The sequence below is a fragment of the Spermophilus citellus genome, assembly GCF_964194105.1.
Source record: "Spermophilus citellus genome assembly, chromosome: 8".
Taxonomy (NCBI): Eukaryota; Metazoa; Chordata; class Mammalia; order Rodentia; family Sciuridae; genus Spermophilus; species Spermophilus citellus.
Window position 1 is genome coordinate 58,783,362 of NC_138189.1, and position 16,592 is coordinate 58,799,953.

At 35.9% G+C, this 16,592-nt stretch overlaps 1 protein-coding gene across 1 annotated transcript; it reads left to right on the plus strand.

The window, feature by feature from the left end:
- Positions 1–226: 226 nt before the first annotated feature.
- On the plus strand, positions 227–16,015 carry EREG (epiregulin; the record flags this gene model as incomplete). Its single annotated transcript, XM_081304539.1, has 5 exons — positions 227–275; positions 11,540–11,626; positions 13,871–13,994; positions 14,581–14,730; positions 15,934–16,015. The coding sequence occupies 5 exons, from the start codon at positions 227–229 to the stop codon at positions 16,013–16,015; spliced, it is 492 nt and encodes a 163-aa protein (XP_081160665.1).
- Between the last annotated feature and the right edge of the window lie 577 nt (positions 16,016–16,592).

Here is a 16,592-nt window from a genome sequence, read left to right on the forward strand (position 1 = left end):
TAAAGGTCGCAGCGCGTGGCGGTTGAGCTCACTTGCCTGACAAGCTGGTGTCAGAGGGACACAGTGGACGCATAGACTCTTCAGGCTTTCAGCAGCACTCCAGCTACAGCGCGGCAGCCGATCGCTTCGGCGGGTCGGAGCGTCCCCAGCAGCCCTCTGCCGCCTGCCTCCCACCTCCTGCAGCCGGGGCGCCTGCGCTCAGCCGAGGCTAGCCGCAGGGAAGAGGATGGAGACGCGTCCCACCGGCCTGGTCCACGCACTGCTGCTCTGCCTAGGTGAGCCTCGCCTCTTCCACTCCCCGCCCCCGAAGAAGAGACGGATACTGAGTCTGTGAACTTGTCACAAGACAAGTACGGAGTTGTCACTAAGCTAAAGCGAACTCCATTTAAATTGAGGCGGGTCTGTCGTTTCCACTGGCAAAGCTGGAGGTGGGGTGTGGGATCAATATTGAAAATGCTTTTCATTAATAAATTAATTATTAGCATATATGTTGTGCATACATTGACATATTTTTATTAGGCAAAATTAAAAGTGGAAAAACTTTGTTTTTTTTTTCTTTTGAAATTTACCAGTTCTAGAAATCCAAAAGCTTAAAAAGCACCTTTGATATTTCGTGTTTTGTTCTTCCTTGTTGGAGGGTGGCCTTTTGAGACCAGCCGCGCGGAACAAGAGACCATTTGAAAATAAATGCTTTTCCTCCTCGATCTTGCACCCATTTTTTAAAACTCTAGCCCGGTTTAGCATCCTGGGGGCGCTGGGGTGTGCCAATGGGAGCTTGACTGGAGCTCCAGACGTGACAGAATTAAAACGCTATCCACAGGTACCTGGAATTGAAGGGCCTTGGGCAGGTCCTGGAGCTCCCCACAGCCCTTTGCCTCCTACACCTGCTGAGTTCGGTTTCCCCAGCAGCTGTCCCCGCCTCCAGAGCTTCGTCAGGCGCTTTGCTCTTGGGGCTGATTGCACCCGGTAGTCTGTAATCACTGAAGGTATTTTAATGTCAGTCTTCCAATTTAAGACCCCCCCCCCCCCAATCTCTTAACCCATGGGCAAGGCAAGGAAAAAAAATCTGAATGTTACTTTCTGGTTTTCCCTGATTACTTAAATTTTCAAGGGGAGTTTGGAGTTGCATATGAATATTTCAATAAGGAAGTAAAAGTTGCTAGTCTCACATTCTTCCTGGAATGGCAAGGAGGTGAATTTCCCTCACACACTAACTCTATCTTTGCAGAATGTGACAGTTAAATGATTATTTCCACAGGCAGGCCTTATCTCAGGGTTGAAAGACTTAATGAAATGCGTACTATGCATAGTTAGAATTTACACATCCAAGCTCAGGAACATAAGTGGAAACTGGATCTGTGGTTTCTGCCAAAACTAAGATAAAAACAACTTGGTAGAAGATTCTCAATAAATACTATGGCTTTGCTCTCTTTGCTTAGAATCTGTGAAAAAGAATAAAATTAGAAAGACAACAGTCTTCCTAGAGTTAGATATTAACATAGAATGACACTATACGTTTTTTTCCTCCACCTGTAAGTTGCATCTGAACAATGCAAGTGTCTGTTCTAGGTATCTCATTGAATATTCTAATTTAAGACAGCAAGAGCCTATGAATAACCTTGGTACTACCCAACCAGCATGTGTTGTGTGTTTTTGTTGTCATGAAAGTGCTTAACTCCTTTATTGCATTACTTAATTATAGTTCACCTATTTCGTCAGCTGCCAAGCCCATTTCCAAATGAGCTAGGTCAGTTTCTGTTTTCCCAGTTTGTTTAGATTTTTCTCTGCCACTAGGAAAGTTCCTGTTTGAAGTTCTATATCAAATCTTTATATTCAATTCAGGTATGCAGGTCTTATAGTTTTAGTCCTTTTTTATATGGAATAAAAGGCAAAGGCAATTCTAAAATTGCCTCCCTCCAAAAAAAAAAAAAAAGATTTCCTAGAAATATTTTTCCCAAACTCTCTTCTTCAAAAGAAAGAGATTTTTATTTTAGATCTCTTCATACATTCTATTATTTTTGTCTTATATGTATTTATGATTATGGAAAAATTCTATCCTCCATCTTCAATACATGTGGGTTTAAATTGTTACACATACACACAATCATTTTGATTACTTACAAATTTTTGAAATGTTTCCTATTTATATTTTTGTTTTATAGATTGGGAAATTGATCCTAATTTTTCATATAAATGATGTTGAACAACTGAAGGATTTTGTGCCTTGGTTTACTGGCACTTTTAGTCTACTGAACATTTTGAAAAAGCATGGAAATACCTCAAAATGAATAATGTTGAGGGACTCTTCATCTAAAAATAAAACATTTTCATTCATGTTCAAACAGGTTTCTGAACACGTTTCTAAATGGTATCTGCTTGACAGTTTAGTACTTCACACAGTAAGAGAGCATTAAGCAGAGCAAACATTCCTTCTAAAAAAATAAGAGAAGCTGAAATCTCGGTGAGACATTTGGCTTGCTTTCCAGTCCTCTCTGTTGACCCTGAGAATTTATGAGCTGCCTGAGTCTTGACACCACCTGAGATGACACATCTGGGCAGAAAACACAATGACAGGCCTCTCCTGTCTGGATTTTGACCCCATTTGCCCTCTGCATGGTCTTACCATATTGGCAGCTAGGGTAATTGGAGTGTCTGGTTCCCCACTGGAATGCAAATCCAGGAGTGGGGAAGGGAACTGAAAATTACTAAATGCCTACTATCTGCCACACATGAGTGTTAGATGTGTTGCATACATCACCTCATTTGTTCTTTACACAGTAGGTGTAGTTAGCTTACTTTTGACAAATACAGAAATTAAGACTACAAGGATTTGGAGTAAATTGCAAGGTCATTCTTTTAAAATGTGTAAGGAGCCATTGGGTTGGTGAGAGCATAATCAAAATAAGAAGTTCTGATAGAGAAGTTCCAGAGGCATTTGGGGCCACCCCAAGACTTGGAACCTGTTCTAGGGGCAGCATATAAACAAAAATGGGCTTCCTGACCCTATTCAAAATGAGATACCAAAGACAATATGAGCATTCTCTCAACTTGTACTCAAAAATGTTGAATTTTTAGTGTTCATAATTTTTATCAATATAGCTCTTGGATATGATTTTTATTAAAAGCAGTAACTGAATTCAGTTAACTAAGGCCTTTATTTCTATATTTTCCAAGCTATATTATGTAAGGTAATCAAGGAAAAGGATATCTTATATTGTTTGTATACCTAGTCTGTTTTATATAATTATGAATTAAATAGATATCAATAAAAGGACCATGTTGGAATGTACAGCCCATTCCTACTAACTGTGAGAAAATAGATATATTTCCTTTTTTAAAAATTCAATACTCATATAGTCACTTTGAAAAAAAAATTAAGTGTTTTCTGCTCATCCTCCCATTTTTTTTGCATAAGAATTTCCCATTTCCTGACAAGAGATGAAAATGTCAAGTAATAAATCCTTTTTAGAGAGACTATAAATTAAGGTATTGTTTCTGTCTTAACTCTGAATATAGGCCTATGCAAATTATCTACTGATATGGCCGTAACTGCTGTTGGGAATATTCCATTGGAAGACAATGGGAAGGTTCCCCAAAGCTGCAATAAGGGAGATCCTCAGGGAGGAGTAGCCTGACAGCCATCACTTTGGTATGCTAATTCTGGAACCTTTGAAAAAATGAGGTAATGCAACAGACTCAGTATCCGCTGGCAGTGCAGTTTATGTAAGACTGGGTGTCTAGTTGCAGAACAGATAAAGGTTCAATGGCATTCTAGGTTAAAGTAATGATTTAATTAACTAGCATACTATTTAAGTTAGTTATTCATAACGAATTGATTCTTGTCCAGGAAAAAAAAAATATGTTAGCCTTGTCAGAGCACAGTGTGAGTCTGTATCTAAACAAGCTTAGTGACAGCATAAAAAACAAAAACAGAACACAAAAACCATCAGTATAACCTGTTTGTCAGATGGATGATTAGATTTATTCTATATTCAGAGTTCTCATCACTATTTCTTGACTGAACCAGCTGTTCTTTGAAAATGTACATGAGAAGGAAAATATTTCAAGATTAAGCAGTAGTTTTAAAACTCAATTCTGTTGCTTCTTAGTCTAATAATTTTTCTTCCCTTTTCTCCACATTTCTATTGGTTCTTATAGACTCTATTCAGTGATGTTATGCCTACCAAAATTCAAGTGTATAGAAGTGTATGTGTGTGTGTGTGTGTGTGTGTGTGTGTGAGAGAGAGAGAGAGAGAGAGAGAGAGAGAGAGAGAGAGAGAATAAAAGAGAGATTACTGAACAGTGATATGATTGAATGATGGATATAGCCAGTAGGAGAAAGAGAAAGGGAATTTAGAGTAATCTAATTCAAATTCCATCTCTCTTTCTATACCATCTCACTCTCTGGTTTGTTTTTAGAGGTAAAGAAACTCAGTTGAAGGAGAATAAATAAGTATCTGAGCTAGAACTAGATTCCACATCTCTTGACACTAATTAAGGTGTTTTTGACTTTGATTGTATTGACATGCACTAATTAAGGTGTTTTTGACTTTGATTGTATTGACATGACCTGGACAATTCTTTGCTGTGGGGGTCTGTCCTGTGCATTGCAGGTGTCGAGTAGCAACCCTGTTTTTTACCCACTAGATGTCAGTAGTTCCCCCCAGTTTTGACAACCACAACCATCTCCAGAGGTGATCAAGCATTCCTGGTTGGTAAAATAGCTCCTGGTTGAGAACTACTAATCCAATGTATTTTTTTAATAGTCATAATCATTGACACCCATAGTTCACAGTTTGAATAATTAGCCCTTAATTTATGAAGACAAATAAAATTAATAGTAAGTTGGATACAAACACAAATCAAATTCTACTTTTTTTAAAAAATCCTGCTTTGGGGTCTGGGGATGTAGCTTAGTGGTAGAACACTTGTCTTGCATGAGTGAAGTCTTGATTCAATCACCAGCATCACAAAAACAAACAAGAAAATCGGTTTAGCAATTTTTATTGCTGATTTTAGAACCATTTGCATCTAATAAGGATGACTCTTCTTTATGATGGGGTCATTAATGCAGTCATTGCCTTGCTGACTTCCTCATGTTTCCTGTTACAATTCTACTCCCTTGGCTCTCACAACACTGAAATTTCTTTTTTTTTTTTTCCTGAAATTTCTCTTTCTTTTCCCTTGACTATTTCTGTCTGCTGTCTACCACCTATTCCCCCAAGTTCTGTTAGTTTTCATTAGAAACTATTACCCTGGAACTTTTGAGAGACTTCCTTGACTTTAAGATGTAATCCCTTCATATGACCTTCACATAGATATAATCAATTCCATTCTTATTCCTTTACTCCAGATCTGTATTCTCAACTACCTCATATATTTAAATATTCAAACTCCAATTCATTTACCCACATCCTGTCTTCATGCCCAAAACCTGCTGCCCTGACTGCTTTCTACTCATTTATTGGCACCATCCTCCTTCGTATTATCTAGCCAGATACTTAACATCATCTGTGAATTCTCTTCTTTTCTCACCTCCTCCAGGTGTCTAGTTTCATTAAGGGTACAGAGGTCCGGAACCATGTCTTTTGGACCAATTTTCCAGACAGCATCTTGCTTGATATCTTGCATGTAGAAAAATAGATATTTATAAATATTTAGATATCATTTGACATATGTCAAATGTTAACTAAAAACAAGTAGTGGCTAAGCTGCCTTCCTCCTTCTTTTCTGTTTGTGGGGTTGTAAGGAAGCCCTTCTCACCCTGCTACCATACTGTGGATGTTAGATATGCCTCTAACTGAAGTCAAGGTCTCTAATGTTAAGCAAATATATTTTCATAAACTATATAAAGGAAATTTCCATAATATAATGTGTGATTTGTATTATGTAGGTTCATTAAATGAAAAATAACCAACTTCAAGATTTTTAAATGCTCTTTTATGTATTAACTTCCCCATTTTCGAGGGGAGGGCTCACTGATTAATATCTTATCCTTCTGAAAAATTCATGTTTGGCATATACATTTATATATAAAAGCAAAATGGTCAATATACTTCTAAAAATGTCATTAAATATTCTAAATTCAGGCCAAAATATGACTATAATGATAAAAAGGCAAATGGCAAACACTCATAATCAAACTTTGCTCCTTTATGAGAGTCTGCATTTGGGAAAACAATGTAAAGGTAGCTTAAATCTCTGAATTGGCCCTATAGGGGTAGAGGTGGGAAGCAAGAGAAATGGTTATAAAAAATTCCCTTCCCTATCAGATTATTTTGCAGATAAAACCTTTTCCCTAGAATTGAAATTATACAGTAGAAATGAAGCATTGGCTTTCAAGAGGTGTATGTCTCATCTTTAGGACTCTTAGCCACAAAGTTCTAGAATACCCATATAAACATAAACTGGACCCATTATCAAAGAGTTGGTCTTAGTTCTTCTCCATTACACCAACACTTCTATGATGAATGAGATATGCATGTTTCCACCCATGTTTAGGGCAAAGTAGTTGATTTTTCCTTATTTTGACTCACTGATTTTTTTATTTGAATAGTGTTAAGTACTACATTGTATGATGAATATGAGCACTTAGAAATATGATTTAGAAATTACTGTCAAAATTGTAGAATATAATGCTCTTCATATAAATTGAAAAACATGGCATATTAAATCTTCCCTTGTCACTTGTTGAGGAAGATCTTATAGCTATCTTTTAAAGCTCAAAATTAAAGAAATACTTATTTGTAAGTTGTTATTTTATCAGCCTTGGGTTTTGTGCTATTTTAGCTCAAATAGTTATAGTTTTTACATTTTTTAAAATAAAGCTTAGTTTTAAGGTTTGTAATAAAGAAATAGAATAATTGCTGGCAGAAGACAAGGTTAATTTTCCATACATTTATATATTTCTACTCATTTATATGTATATATAAACATATACTATATATATACACACACATATATATTATATACATTTATGTATTTATATATACACACATATAAATATATATATATATATATATATATATATATTTATATATTTCTCTGAAAATTAGGCTGCTACTAGAAAGTACTGAAATTTGTCTGTTCACTATATTATTTGACCAAGTTTATAGTTATTTTATCCAAGATAAAGCAAGGTCTTGTCTAATAGTGAAATTCTATTTAAAATAGCAAGCCATCCCAAAATGGTGAAGGCATGTTCATTCTTTAAAAGTGCACAAGACCTAACAAGCCTACTATGTTCTAGACAAATTCTAAAATTATAAACTGCTGTGGAAGAAGGTAGGAAACTAACAGTCCATGAGTAGGCTGGCATGTGACCACAGCAAAAGTATAAACGAAGCGGATTTTGCTACCTGTTTGGGCCAGGCAAATACTATGATTCATCATGAGTTTGCTGTTCTGTTCTTAATATTCTAAAAGATTTGATTGGGAAAATAAGGCATATACCTTTCATTCTGTTACATCATATTTTTGGATTATTTTTGTTTTGATTGCTTTCCAAAGGAATCATTTTCCCCCTGAGATTTGCAAACAATGTGGCTGACTTGGCTTGGTTGGTTGTTCACTGAATCCCAGCATCCTCTGCATTGTCCTCCTTCTAGATGAGCCCCTCAGTGTGACCCTTAGGAAGCAAGGTGAAAAGAACCCAAGTGCAATGACAAACATTTTTCTACTTCCGGCATTCTGATGGACTGTTGGGTAACCACTTCTTAGTGCTCCAGGGCCCACGACATTTAGTGCTATCCCCATTCCGGTGATGGTACTCAGCCTCTCCCACGCACCACGCACGGTCCCCAATATTGTGTAAGGGTGTAGGCTCGGCCTGACTCATGGGGAAGAGACAATTTGTATCCTCTGAGTCAGTGACTCCACTTCCTGTTGGCACATTTGAGATTTCGCTGAAACACAATCTCCGAAAGGTGAAGGTGGAGAGATGAATAGGTGAGCTTCATATTCCTAAAACCCATTTGGAAATTTGACAGAAATAATACCCTCTAAAAGGATTTTGAACTTTGTATTTGTATTGAAGTAGAAATTCTAGCTGACACTGAAAGTTTGTAGATCATCTCCCAATATCACTTTGCAGACTTCTCTCTTAGTTGCCAGTGTAAATTTGGTCACATCTTGATTTTGACACAGACACTATCCAGAATCTTTAGTATCATAGTGAATTATTTTCTTATCAGGGAGTATTGAAATGGATCAAAAGCTCAAATATAATATTTATAATTGAATCATAGAGTGATTGTTGTGTGCAATGAACACTAAAATCATGAAAAAAGTGAATATTAAGGAAATGGATGGATATAACTTAGCACTTAGTTCTTTCCTGTATGACTATGAAATAACGAATAGTGATTTTTACACTTGGGAACCATTGTTTTAAAGCACTAGAGCTGTACATTTGGTCAATTGATTTAGAAACAACTTTGTTATTTCATTGGTGACATACATCTATGATAGAACTACACTTACACACTTTTAATTTGAGAGGAGAATTTACAATTATTTACAATTTCCTGTTGTTGGATTAATGCAGCAAGTCTCACAGAAACTGTCCTGACAATGGACTGTGTCCAAAGAAGCGTCACAGGTAGAGGAAGCCCAGTTTTCACGGAGGCACACCCTGGCCTGAACAATCTTTAATTGACAAAGACACATATTTCACCAGTGGCCTAAACAACTAGAACAAAGTTTCCAACAGTGGAAAAACTGACAACTACCAAAAACCTAAACAAACAAACAAACAAAACCTCCAGTACCTCAACACAATTAGCTGCATTCTCTAGCAGTGCCAAGTTGCAATTGTAAGCAATTCCAAGCACGCAAAGCCACTCTTGGTTTCTGTAAAGGATAGAAAACCTGGCTTGAAATGTGTACTTTTACCTGGCTGGCACCTTCCTAGGAGAGAATTAGTTATAAGAACCTTTGCAAAGAGAAGTTCAGTTTGTACCGAAGATGCTAAGACAGGGTTTAATTCTTCAGTAACATTTATGTCAAAATTATAGTGAGAAGTATCACAAAATTAACACAGAAGAGAATCTAATTCATCTTCTGTTAAAAAGAATTTTTAATCTCAGTTTAACTGACAATGAAATCCAGACTTAGCCACTATTTTTGTTATTTAAGAAAGATGATTTTTTTAAATGTATGAGAACAATTGAAGCAACAGTTATATTGTAGGAGAAACGTGGAGTGGGGAAGAGAGAGTTTAAAGCTGTCAAGAAAACAGTATTTTCAAATTATCAAAAGAGTATGTAACTTGCTGTTAGATTCTTTACTCTTACCTTCTGTGGTCACTAGATAAGTGGTCTTGCATAAGACATTTCATTTATATGCACTGAGGCTGTCTGAGGCTAATAACAGCTTCCCAGGATTGTTATGTTAAGTTTGAAACATGAAAATATAAACTATGATACTGATGCTGATATGTAACTTGGTTTGTAGGACCCAAAGAATTTGCAGCTTTCTTAATAAATACAAGCCTCCTCTGATTAAGAAAAAGTAAAATAAAATATCCGTTTTACATGGTTTAATTCATCCTTAAAAGACCAAAATAATTAACAGTTTTATAATCTTGTTATAAACCAGTAGAGGGCACCACCCACATATACTGCTAAAACTACAGGCTAGAAGTTGAGTATCAAGAAACATTTATGGGAAATCACTGGTATGTAAGACATTTTGGAAGAATATCATTTCATTTCAATTTTCCCAAAACTCTGTAAGGTAGGGAAAATGGAGACTTGGAGAAGTTAATTAATGCATCAAAAGTTCTGTCGCTCAAGTTTGCTCACATGATTGCTTTTCCACCATACTTTGTTACCTCCCTTTGGGGTAGATACTCTGCTTCAATTACAGGTACCCTAGTTTGATACGTGTGATGTTCATTGGGTTTCGTTGACATTTCTACATTCTCCTGGCTCATTTAGCATTGTGTTTCCTTAACCTATTTATGCTCAGTTTTCTTTAAAATTTTTTTTTTTGTTACAAATGGACACAATGCCTTTGTTTTATTTATTTATTTTTATGTGGTGCTGAGGTTTGAACCCAGTGCCTCACACATGCTAGGCAAGTGCTCTACCACTGAGCCATAACCCCAGCCCGCTCAGTTTTCTTATATGTCTGATGGAGCTAATCATAGTGTCTTCCTCAAAGAGTCACTGAGAGAATTAAATAAGATAATATGGATAAGGGGAATAGAAACATGCCTGGCATACAGCACATTTTCATGAAAACTTAACTGTTGTTAACTATTGCTACTACCCCCACCATTATTATTTATTATCTAACAATTACTCATCTAGACAGGAAAGAGGAGTTGAAGTGCAAATACCTGAAACTTAAACGGAGGAGGCTAAATGCTCTTAAATAAACATGTAAAATTAAAAGGTTTCTTCTTATCATGATTTCTATGCAGTTTAGAATTCACTGGAGTCATTCTGATGCCTATTTTCCAAGGTTTACCTTTTCACTGGAAGCACATAATGAAAGAGCTGGTTCAGACCCTGTCTGAGCTGGCAGAAACTTGGTGCTAGGGATTGGTGTGGTTCTACATTCCAGCTCTTTCCTGAATTAGATAAGCTACATAGCTTATCTGTATCCACAAGTTCAAAAGTATTTAAAAAGTGTATCTGTGCTGAACATGTATGGACCTTTTCTGTACATTCCCTAAACAATGCAGTATAACAGACATTTACACAGCATCCACATTGTAGTTGATGTTATAGATAATCTAGAGATAATTTAAAGCATATAGGAAGAAGTTCATAGGTTATATACAAATTATTCTATGCCATTTTATGTATGGGATTTAAGCATCTGCAGATTTGGGTACTTTCTGGAACCACTTTCCTATGAATATGGTGGGAAGCTATATTCTGATTTTACCTAGATTATATTTTACTAATTATAGTCTATTTTCTTGTATAATACAATGTAAAAAGTAACAGATACTTATGTAAACAATAAATATATGCTAGTTTTTTTTCTGTTGTTACCATAAATGGAGACTTTTTCTTTTTCTAATTTATTTTTTAGTTGTAGTTTGACACATTACCTTTACTTTACTTATTTATTTTAATGTGGTGCTGAGGATCGAACCCAGGGCCTCACACGCGCTAGGTGAGCCTCTACCACTGAGCCACAGCCCCAGAGCCTGTTTTTTATTTGAAGTCTTTTGTGGTGGGGTCTACATCACAGCATTATTGTAAACACACGGTGGAGTAAAACAGTGGAAATTCTCTAACTGTTCAGCTTAGGAAAACTCAAAGTTCATAATCAGGTCTTTGAAAACGTTACTGTGAAATGTTTACAGCAGGTCAAATTTGTAACTCTGAATTCACTGCTTGGACCCTGGGAGAGAAAAGCTGAAGGGTCATTTATTCTCATGAACTACTTTTTTATGCTTTTGATTGATAAAAATTTTAAAACAATCAAAACTACTCTGTAAATGCTGCATTTCTTTCCAAATCCGACCAAGGTTTCTTGCCTTGAAACATTAACTATGTATTTGATTTTCCTCCATTAATAGGTTTCCAACTTCTACAAACGGTTCCCAGCACGACTGTGATTCCATCATGTATCCCAGGGGAATCAGATGACAACTGCACAGCTTTGGGTAAGCCCAGCTTCATAAATTCTACATCAAGAGATTTCACAGTTTTCAACAAAAATGTAAATATAAATATATGACAATCAAAAAGGGGAGAGTATTGTCGTATTAATTTTTGATCCATTAATTAATTAGAGTTCTGGAAAAATACATGAAGGAGTAGTGGGAGAGGGATCAGACATCATCTATTTATATATAAAGATTTGTTCTTAAAAATTCAGGAAATAAGGAAAATACCATTTTTCTACAGAATCATCATTAAAAGACACACTGAAAGACTGGATCCCAGGAAACAGAAGAAAGTTCATTTTATAAACAGTTGTTTAAAAATTGTGCATGCATACACATGTCTATTTGTTAAGAGGAGCAAATGATGTCCTTTCTTGCTTAATGTGTGTCAAACATTTTACTAAGCAATAGTCTTAAGTAATGCCCAGTCTTTTCCCATCAGAGACAGCAGTCTCTGTGGTCCAGTGACGGTCAGTTCTGTATTCAGTCTGAGCTCCTGAGTCAAGGGTTAGTTTGAGAAAACAAGATATTTTCCAAAAAATATTGCCTTCTTTCTTATTCCTTCACTATCATGTTCTTTGGAAGTTTGGTGGGCCTTCCTCTACCACCTCCCCCCCTTTTTTGGTTATATGTACAAAAGTATTATAGTCAAGATTTTTAAAAATGATAATTTCATAAACATCTCTCACATTTTAGTAACAAAAACATTCTAATGGGAATTTATTTGTAAATAAATGTTGCAACATTCTTTCCAACAAGATTCTTTTTTCTTCTTCTTCTTCTTCTTCTTCTTCTTCTTCTTCTTCTTCTTCTTCTTCTTCTTCTTCCTCCTCCTCCTCCTCCTCCTCCTCCTCCTCCTCCTCCTCCTCCTCCTTCTTCTTCTTCCTTCTTCTCCTTCTCCTTCTCCTTCTCCTTCTTCTTCTTCTTTTTTTGGTGGTGAGCAGGTACCAGAGATTGAACTCAGGGGCACTCAACCACTGAGCCATATCCCTAGTCCCATTTTGCATTTTATTTAGAGACAGGGTCTCACCGGGTTGCTTACACCTTCCTGTTGCTGAGACTGGCTTTGAACTTGTGATCCTCCTGCCTCAGCCACCCCAGCTGCTGGGATTATAGGTGTACACCACTGCCCCTGGCCTAGATTCCTATTTTTATTTTTCTATGTGCCTAATAGGAATTTCTAACTCAGAATTTGTCTAGTTTGTTTCAGGTCTCAATGTGAGAAATTCAGGAGACTTTGATTTCTTTGATGATAACCTCAGCTATTTGGGAACACACACCAAAACAAAGCTTATGACTTAAAAACCTGTGATAGAATTAAGCTCTCTTGAGTTAATTAAAGGTTTTAGCTTGGAATTGCTTTTGAGAATAATGAATTTCAGAATCACTTTGAGACTTGAAAAAATGAGATGTTTTATTTATACCTACTGTGGAGGGTAATGGTGTGTGTGTGTGTGTGTGTGTGTGTGTGTGTGTGTGTGTGTATGTGTGTATGTAACTACTTTTTCTTTTTTTGTTATTTTTAAATTTTATTTATTTATTTTTGCATTACAATTCTTAATACACTATTATACCATAATTTATCATATCTCTGATTGTATATAAGGTATGTTGACACCAAATTCACATCTTCATACATGTATCTTGTATAATGATGAGGGTCTCCCTTAACCATCCATGCTATTCCCCTTCTCCCTCCCTTTCCCTCCCACCCCTATTCCCTATCTAGAGGTAATCTTCCTCCCTTGCTCTCCCTCCCAACCCCATTTTGAGTCACCTCCCTTATGTCAGAGAACACATTGGGCATTTGTTTTTTTGGGATTGGCTAACTTCACTTAGCATAATCTTCTCTAATGCCATCCATTTCCCTGCAAATGCCAGGATCTTATTTTTTTTATTGCTGAGTAATATTCCATTGTGTATAAATGCCACATTTTTTATTCATTTATCCACTACCTTTTCTATCTATGAAGTCTGTTTTTTGAGTATTAAATCTTCAAGTGCTATTTCATTTTGTTTAGTCCATTGGATATATTCCTTTGGAGTCAGGGGTTTCTTTATTGTTTTAGGGAGTGTGATACCTAGAGTGGAGTAGTTTTCTCCTCCTGAAAATTCTCCTGGACTGATTGGCATCTGACCTGTTTTGTGAAGTTGCTCAGTGATTACTGTTATGAAAGAATGATTAATGCCCTGAGTCCAAGAGGGCAACAGAATGCTTTCAACTTTCCATTTCCTTTACAGTTCAGATGGAAGATAATCCACGTGTGGCTCAGGTGTCCATAACAAAGTGTGGCACTGACATGAATGGCTACTGCTTGCATGGACAGTGCATCTACCTGGTGGACATGAGTGAAAATTACTGCAGGTAATATGCCAAAAGCAAACAAAGACAGTGTTTGAGATTATGTTTCTCTCCTTTTGTTTTAAATTTTGAAGTTATCCTGTATTTCTATGGACAGTGAAAATATAATTGATATAGAGTATTAGAAATTGTATTAACTTTCTTGAAATTAGAGAACAAATAGTAGTTTTCAAGTTGTACACATACTCCAGGGATGTACAGTGGACATTTCAATTCCTCCCACTTGCCATAATAGGAAGTCCACTTTTAATCTTTTCTATGTCAGCCATTATTTTCAGAATTGATTCCACCCATTTAGACAAAAAGCATCTCAATCCTACAAAGCTTACAAAACACCATTTCTAGGTAACCAGTCCCCTTGGCAGCTAATACAGACTGTCATTTTAATGCCACAATTTAACCTGAGAGCTCTGTGGAGTCATTTTATTAATGCTGTCCCAACTCTATATTCAATCTTTGAATTTATGTTTATAACTTTTAGCAAATCTTGCAGATTTCTTACATTACACTGTAATACTAATTCTTATGAAACTAATTCATAACTATGATATACTGAAATAATTGATTTTTGTCTTGTATTTTTCTTCAGATGTGAAGTGGGTTACACTGGTGTCCGATGTGAGCACTTCTTTTTAACTGTGCATCAACCCTTGAGCAAAGAATATGTGGCTTTGACTGTGATTCTTATTATTTTGTTTCTTGTAATAGTCGCCGGTTCCATATACTACTTCTGCAGATGGTAAGCCAGTACTTGCTTTATATTCTACTTTCATAAATTACAAAATGCAGACCTACAAACCAAGTAAAAATGTGAACAAGGTATTAGAGGAATAATTCTGCACTGATGACATATACAGAGATGTTCTAGCTACAGAACGTCCGGATTTCACTTCATTATGGGTTCTGTTACTTATTACTTAAGTGATCGTCTGAAAGTCAAACAGGGAATATCAGTTCCTTCCTCTATAAAATACAGATGGAAATTATTATCCTATAATAACCAGGCTGTTTTTAGTACTGAGTATGATAGTCCTATGCATGCGAAAGTAAACCATGAGGCAGGATGCTGCTATTATACTTAGATTCTTGTATTTACTTTATTAGGTCAAACTTTTATTTCATAAAACACAGCTTGTAAATTAATAATCCCAGAGTCTTGGCATCTTAAAATGAAAGTCAGACTTGTACAAATGAGTTTCTAGGAAAAAAAAATATAAAATATAACTGATAGAATTGATTCAGGTCATTTCCCTAAATCAGTCATATCCCATTCTTAAGTACAATATTGTCACAAGTTGGTAACTGAGAAAGACTAGAACTGTAGACAAACAGGTTTTGTAGGTTAGGACCAGACTGTGGGACTGGTGTGAATTATTTAATAACAGTTGCCTTGAAATCGTGTCCTTTTAAAATCCTCCTTATTTTGAAACTGGTACAAACTGCTCAGTAAATTTTTTAATTTCAATTTACAAATCATTCCGTAGTGAAGGTTAAAAGTGTGCTATTTTTTTAAGGTTAAATTTATTTTGTCCATATTTGATTCAAAGAATCCATCAAATAATAATGCCTTCCTAATTAGTTATCATCACAGAATGAAGAGCTATTAAGAGAGAGAGGGAAAAAAGAAAGTGAAGGGAAGAGAATGGAAGGGGGAAGAGAGAAATGGATTCTCTTCAGTAAATTTCACAGAATTCATGATCATGTTAAGACCTTTGAGAAGTCCTTCCACTATTTCCTTCCAAATTTCTTTTGACTAAAGAACACTACTCCCTTCCTTCCTCCTTTTGTCACCTTGTCCAACCTAAACCCAGGCACTTACTCCATTTTGAATACAATATGCTAACATGCCTTTGGAGTCCATATTTTTTTTCTTTTGTTACCTTGCTTTTTTCTTGTAAGTATTGAGTATAATGCTAACAGTTTCTTTTCTTAATATTTCCAGGTACAAAAACCACAAAAGCAAAAACTCAAAGAAGGAATATGAAAGAGTGACCTCGGGGGATCCAGCATTGTCTCACGTCTGAACAGCGCAGGGATGCACTGCATTCCTAGTCAATGTTAATATTCCTGTTTTATTAATAATATTTATGTTGGGTTGTGTGTTAGGTCAACAACTGTGTATTTTTAATATACTCAAAAATGTTTTTATTTTTGTTTTATTTTTGACAAACTATTTACTAATATATTATGTGTAAAATATTTAATACCAAAGAAAAGTGATATTTTTGTAAGAAATAATTTCCTGAGCTAAATGCTTTATTGAAAGCTTCAAAGCTTATATGCCTGCTGCACAGGGCCTAGGAATGAGCAATGCCTAATTCATTGTTCAGGAAGTGTCAGCTTGTAACATATTTCTGTAAACCTAAATATATGGTCAAATCAATCTTATAAGTAGATTCTTTTCTACTGCTCAAATCAGTGATAATTGACTTGACTATGTTATGGTTTGATGCATTGGTTGGTGCCACTGTTTCATGTAATACAATTAGGATTTGGGAAAACAAATACAGGTCATATGCTAAACACTGCATATTTGAAATAAACTGAGTTCAGGAAGAATGGCCTCTACATTCCTATATTGGCTAGCTTGAAACTCACTTG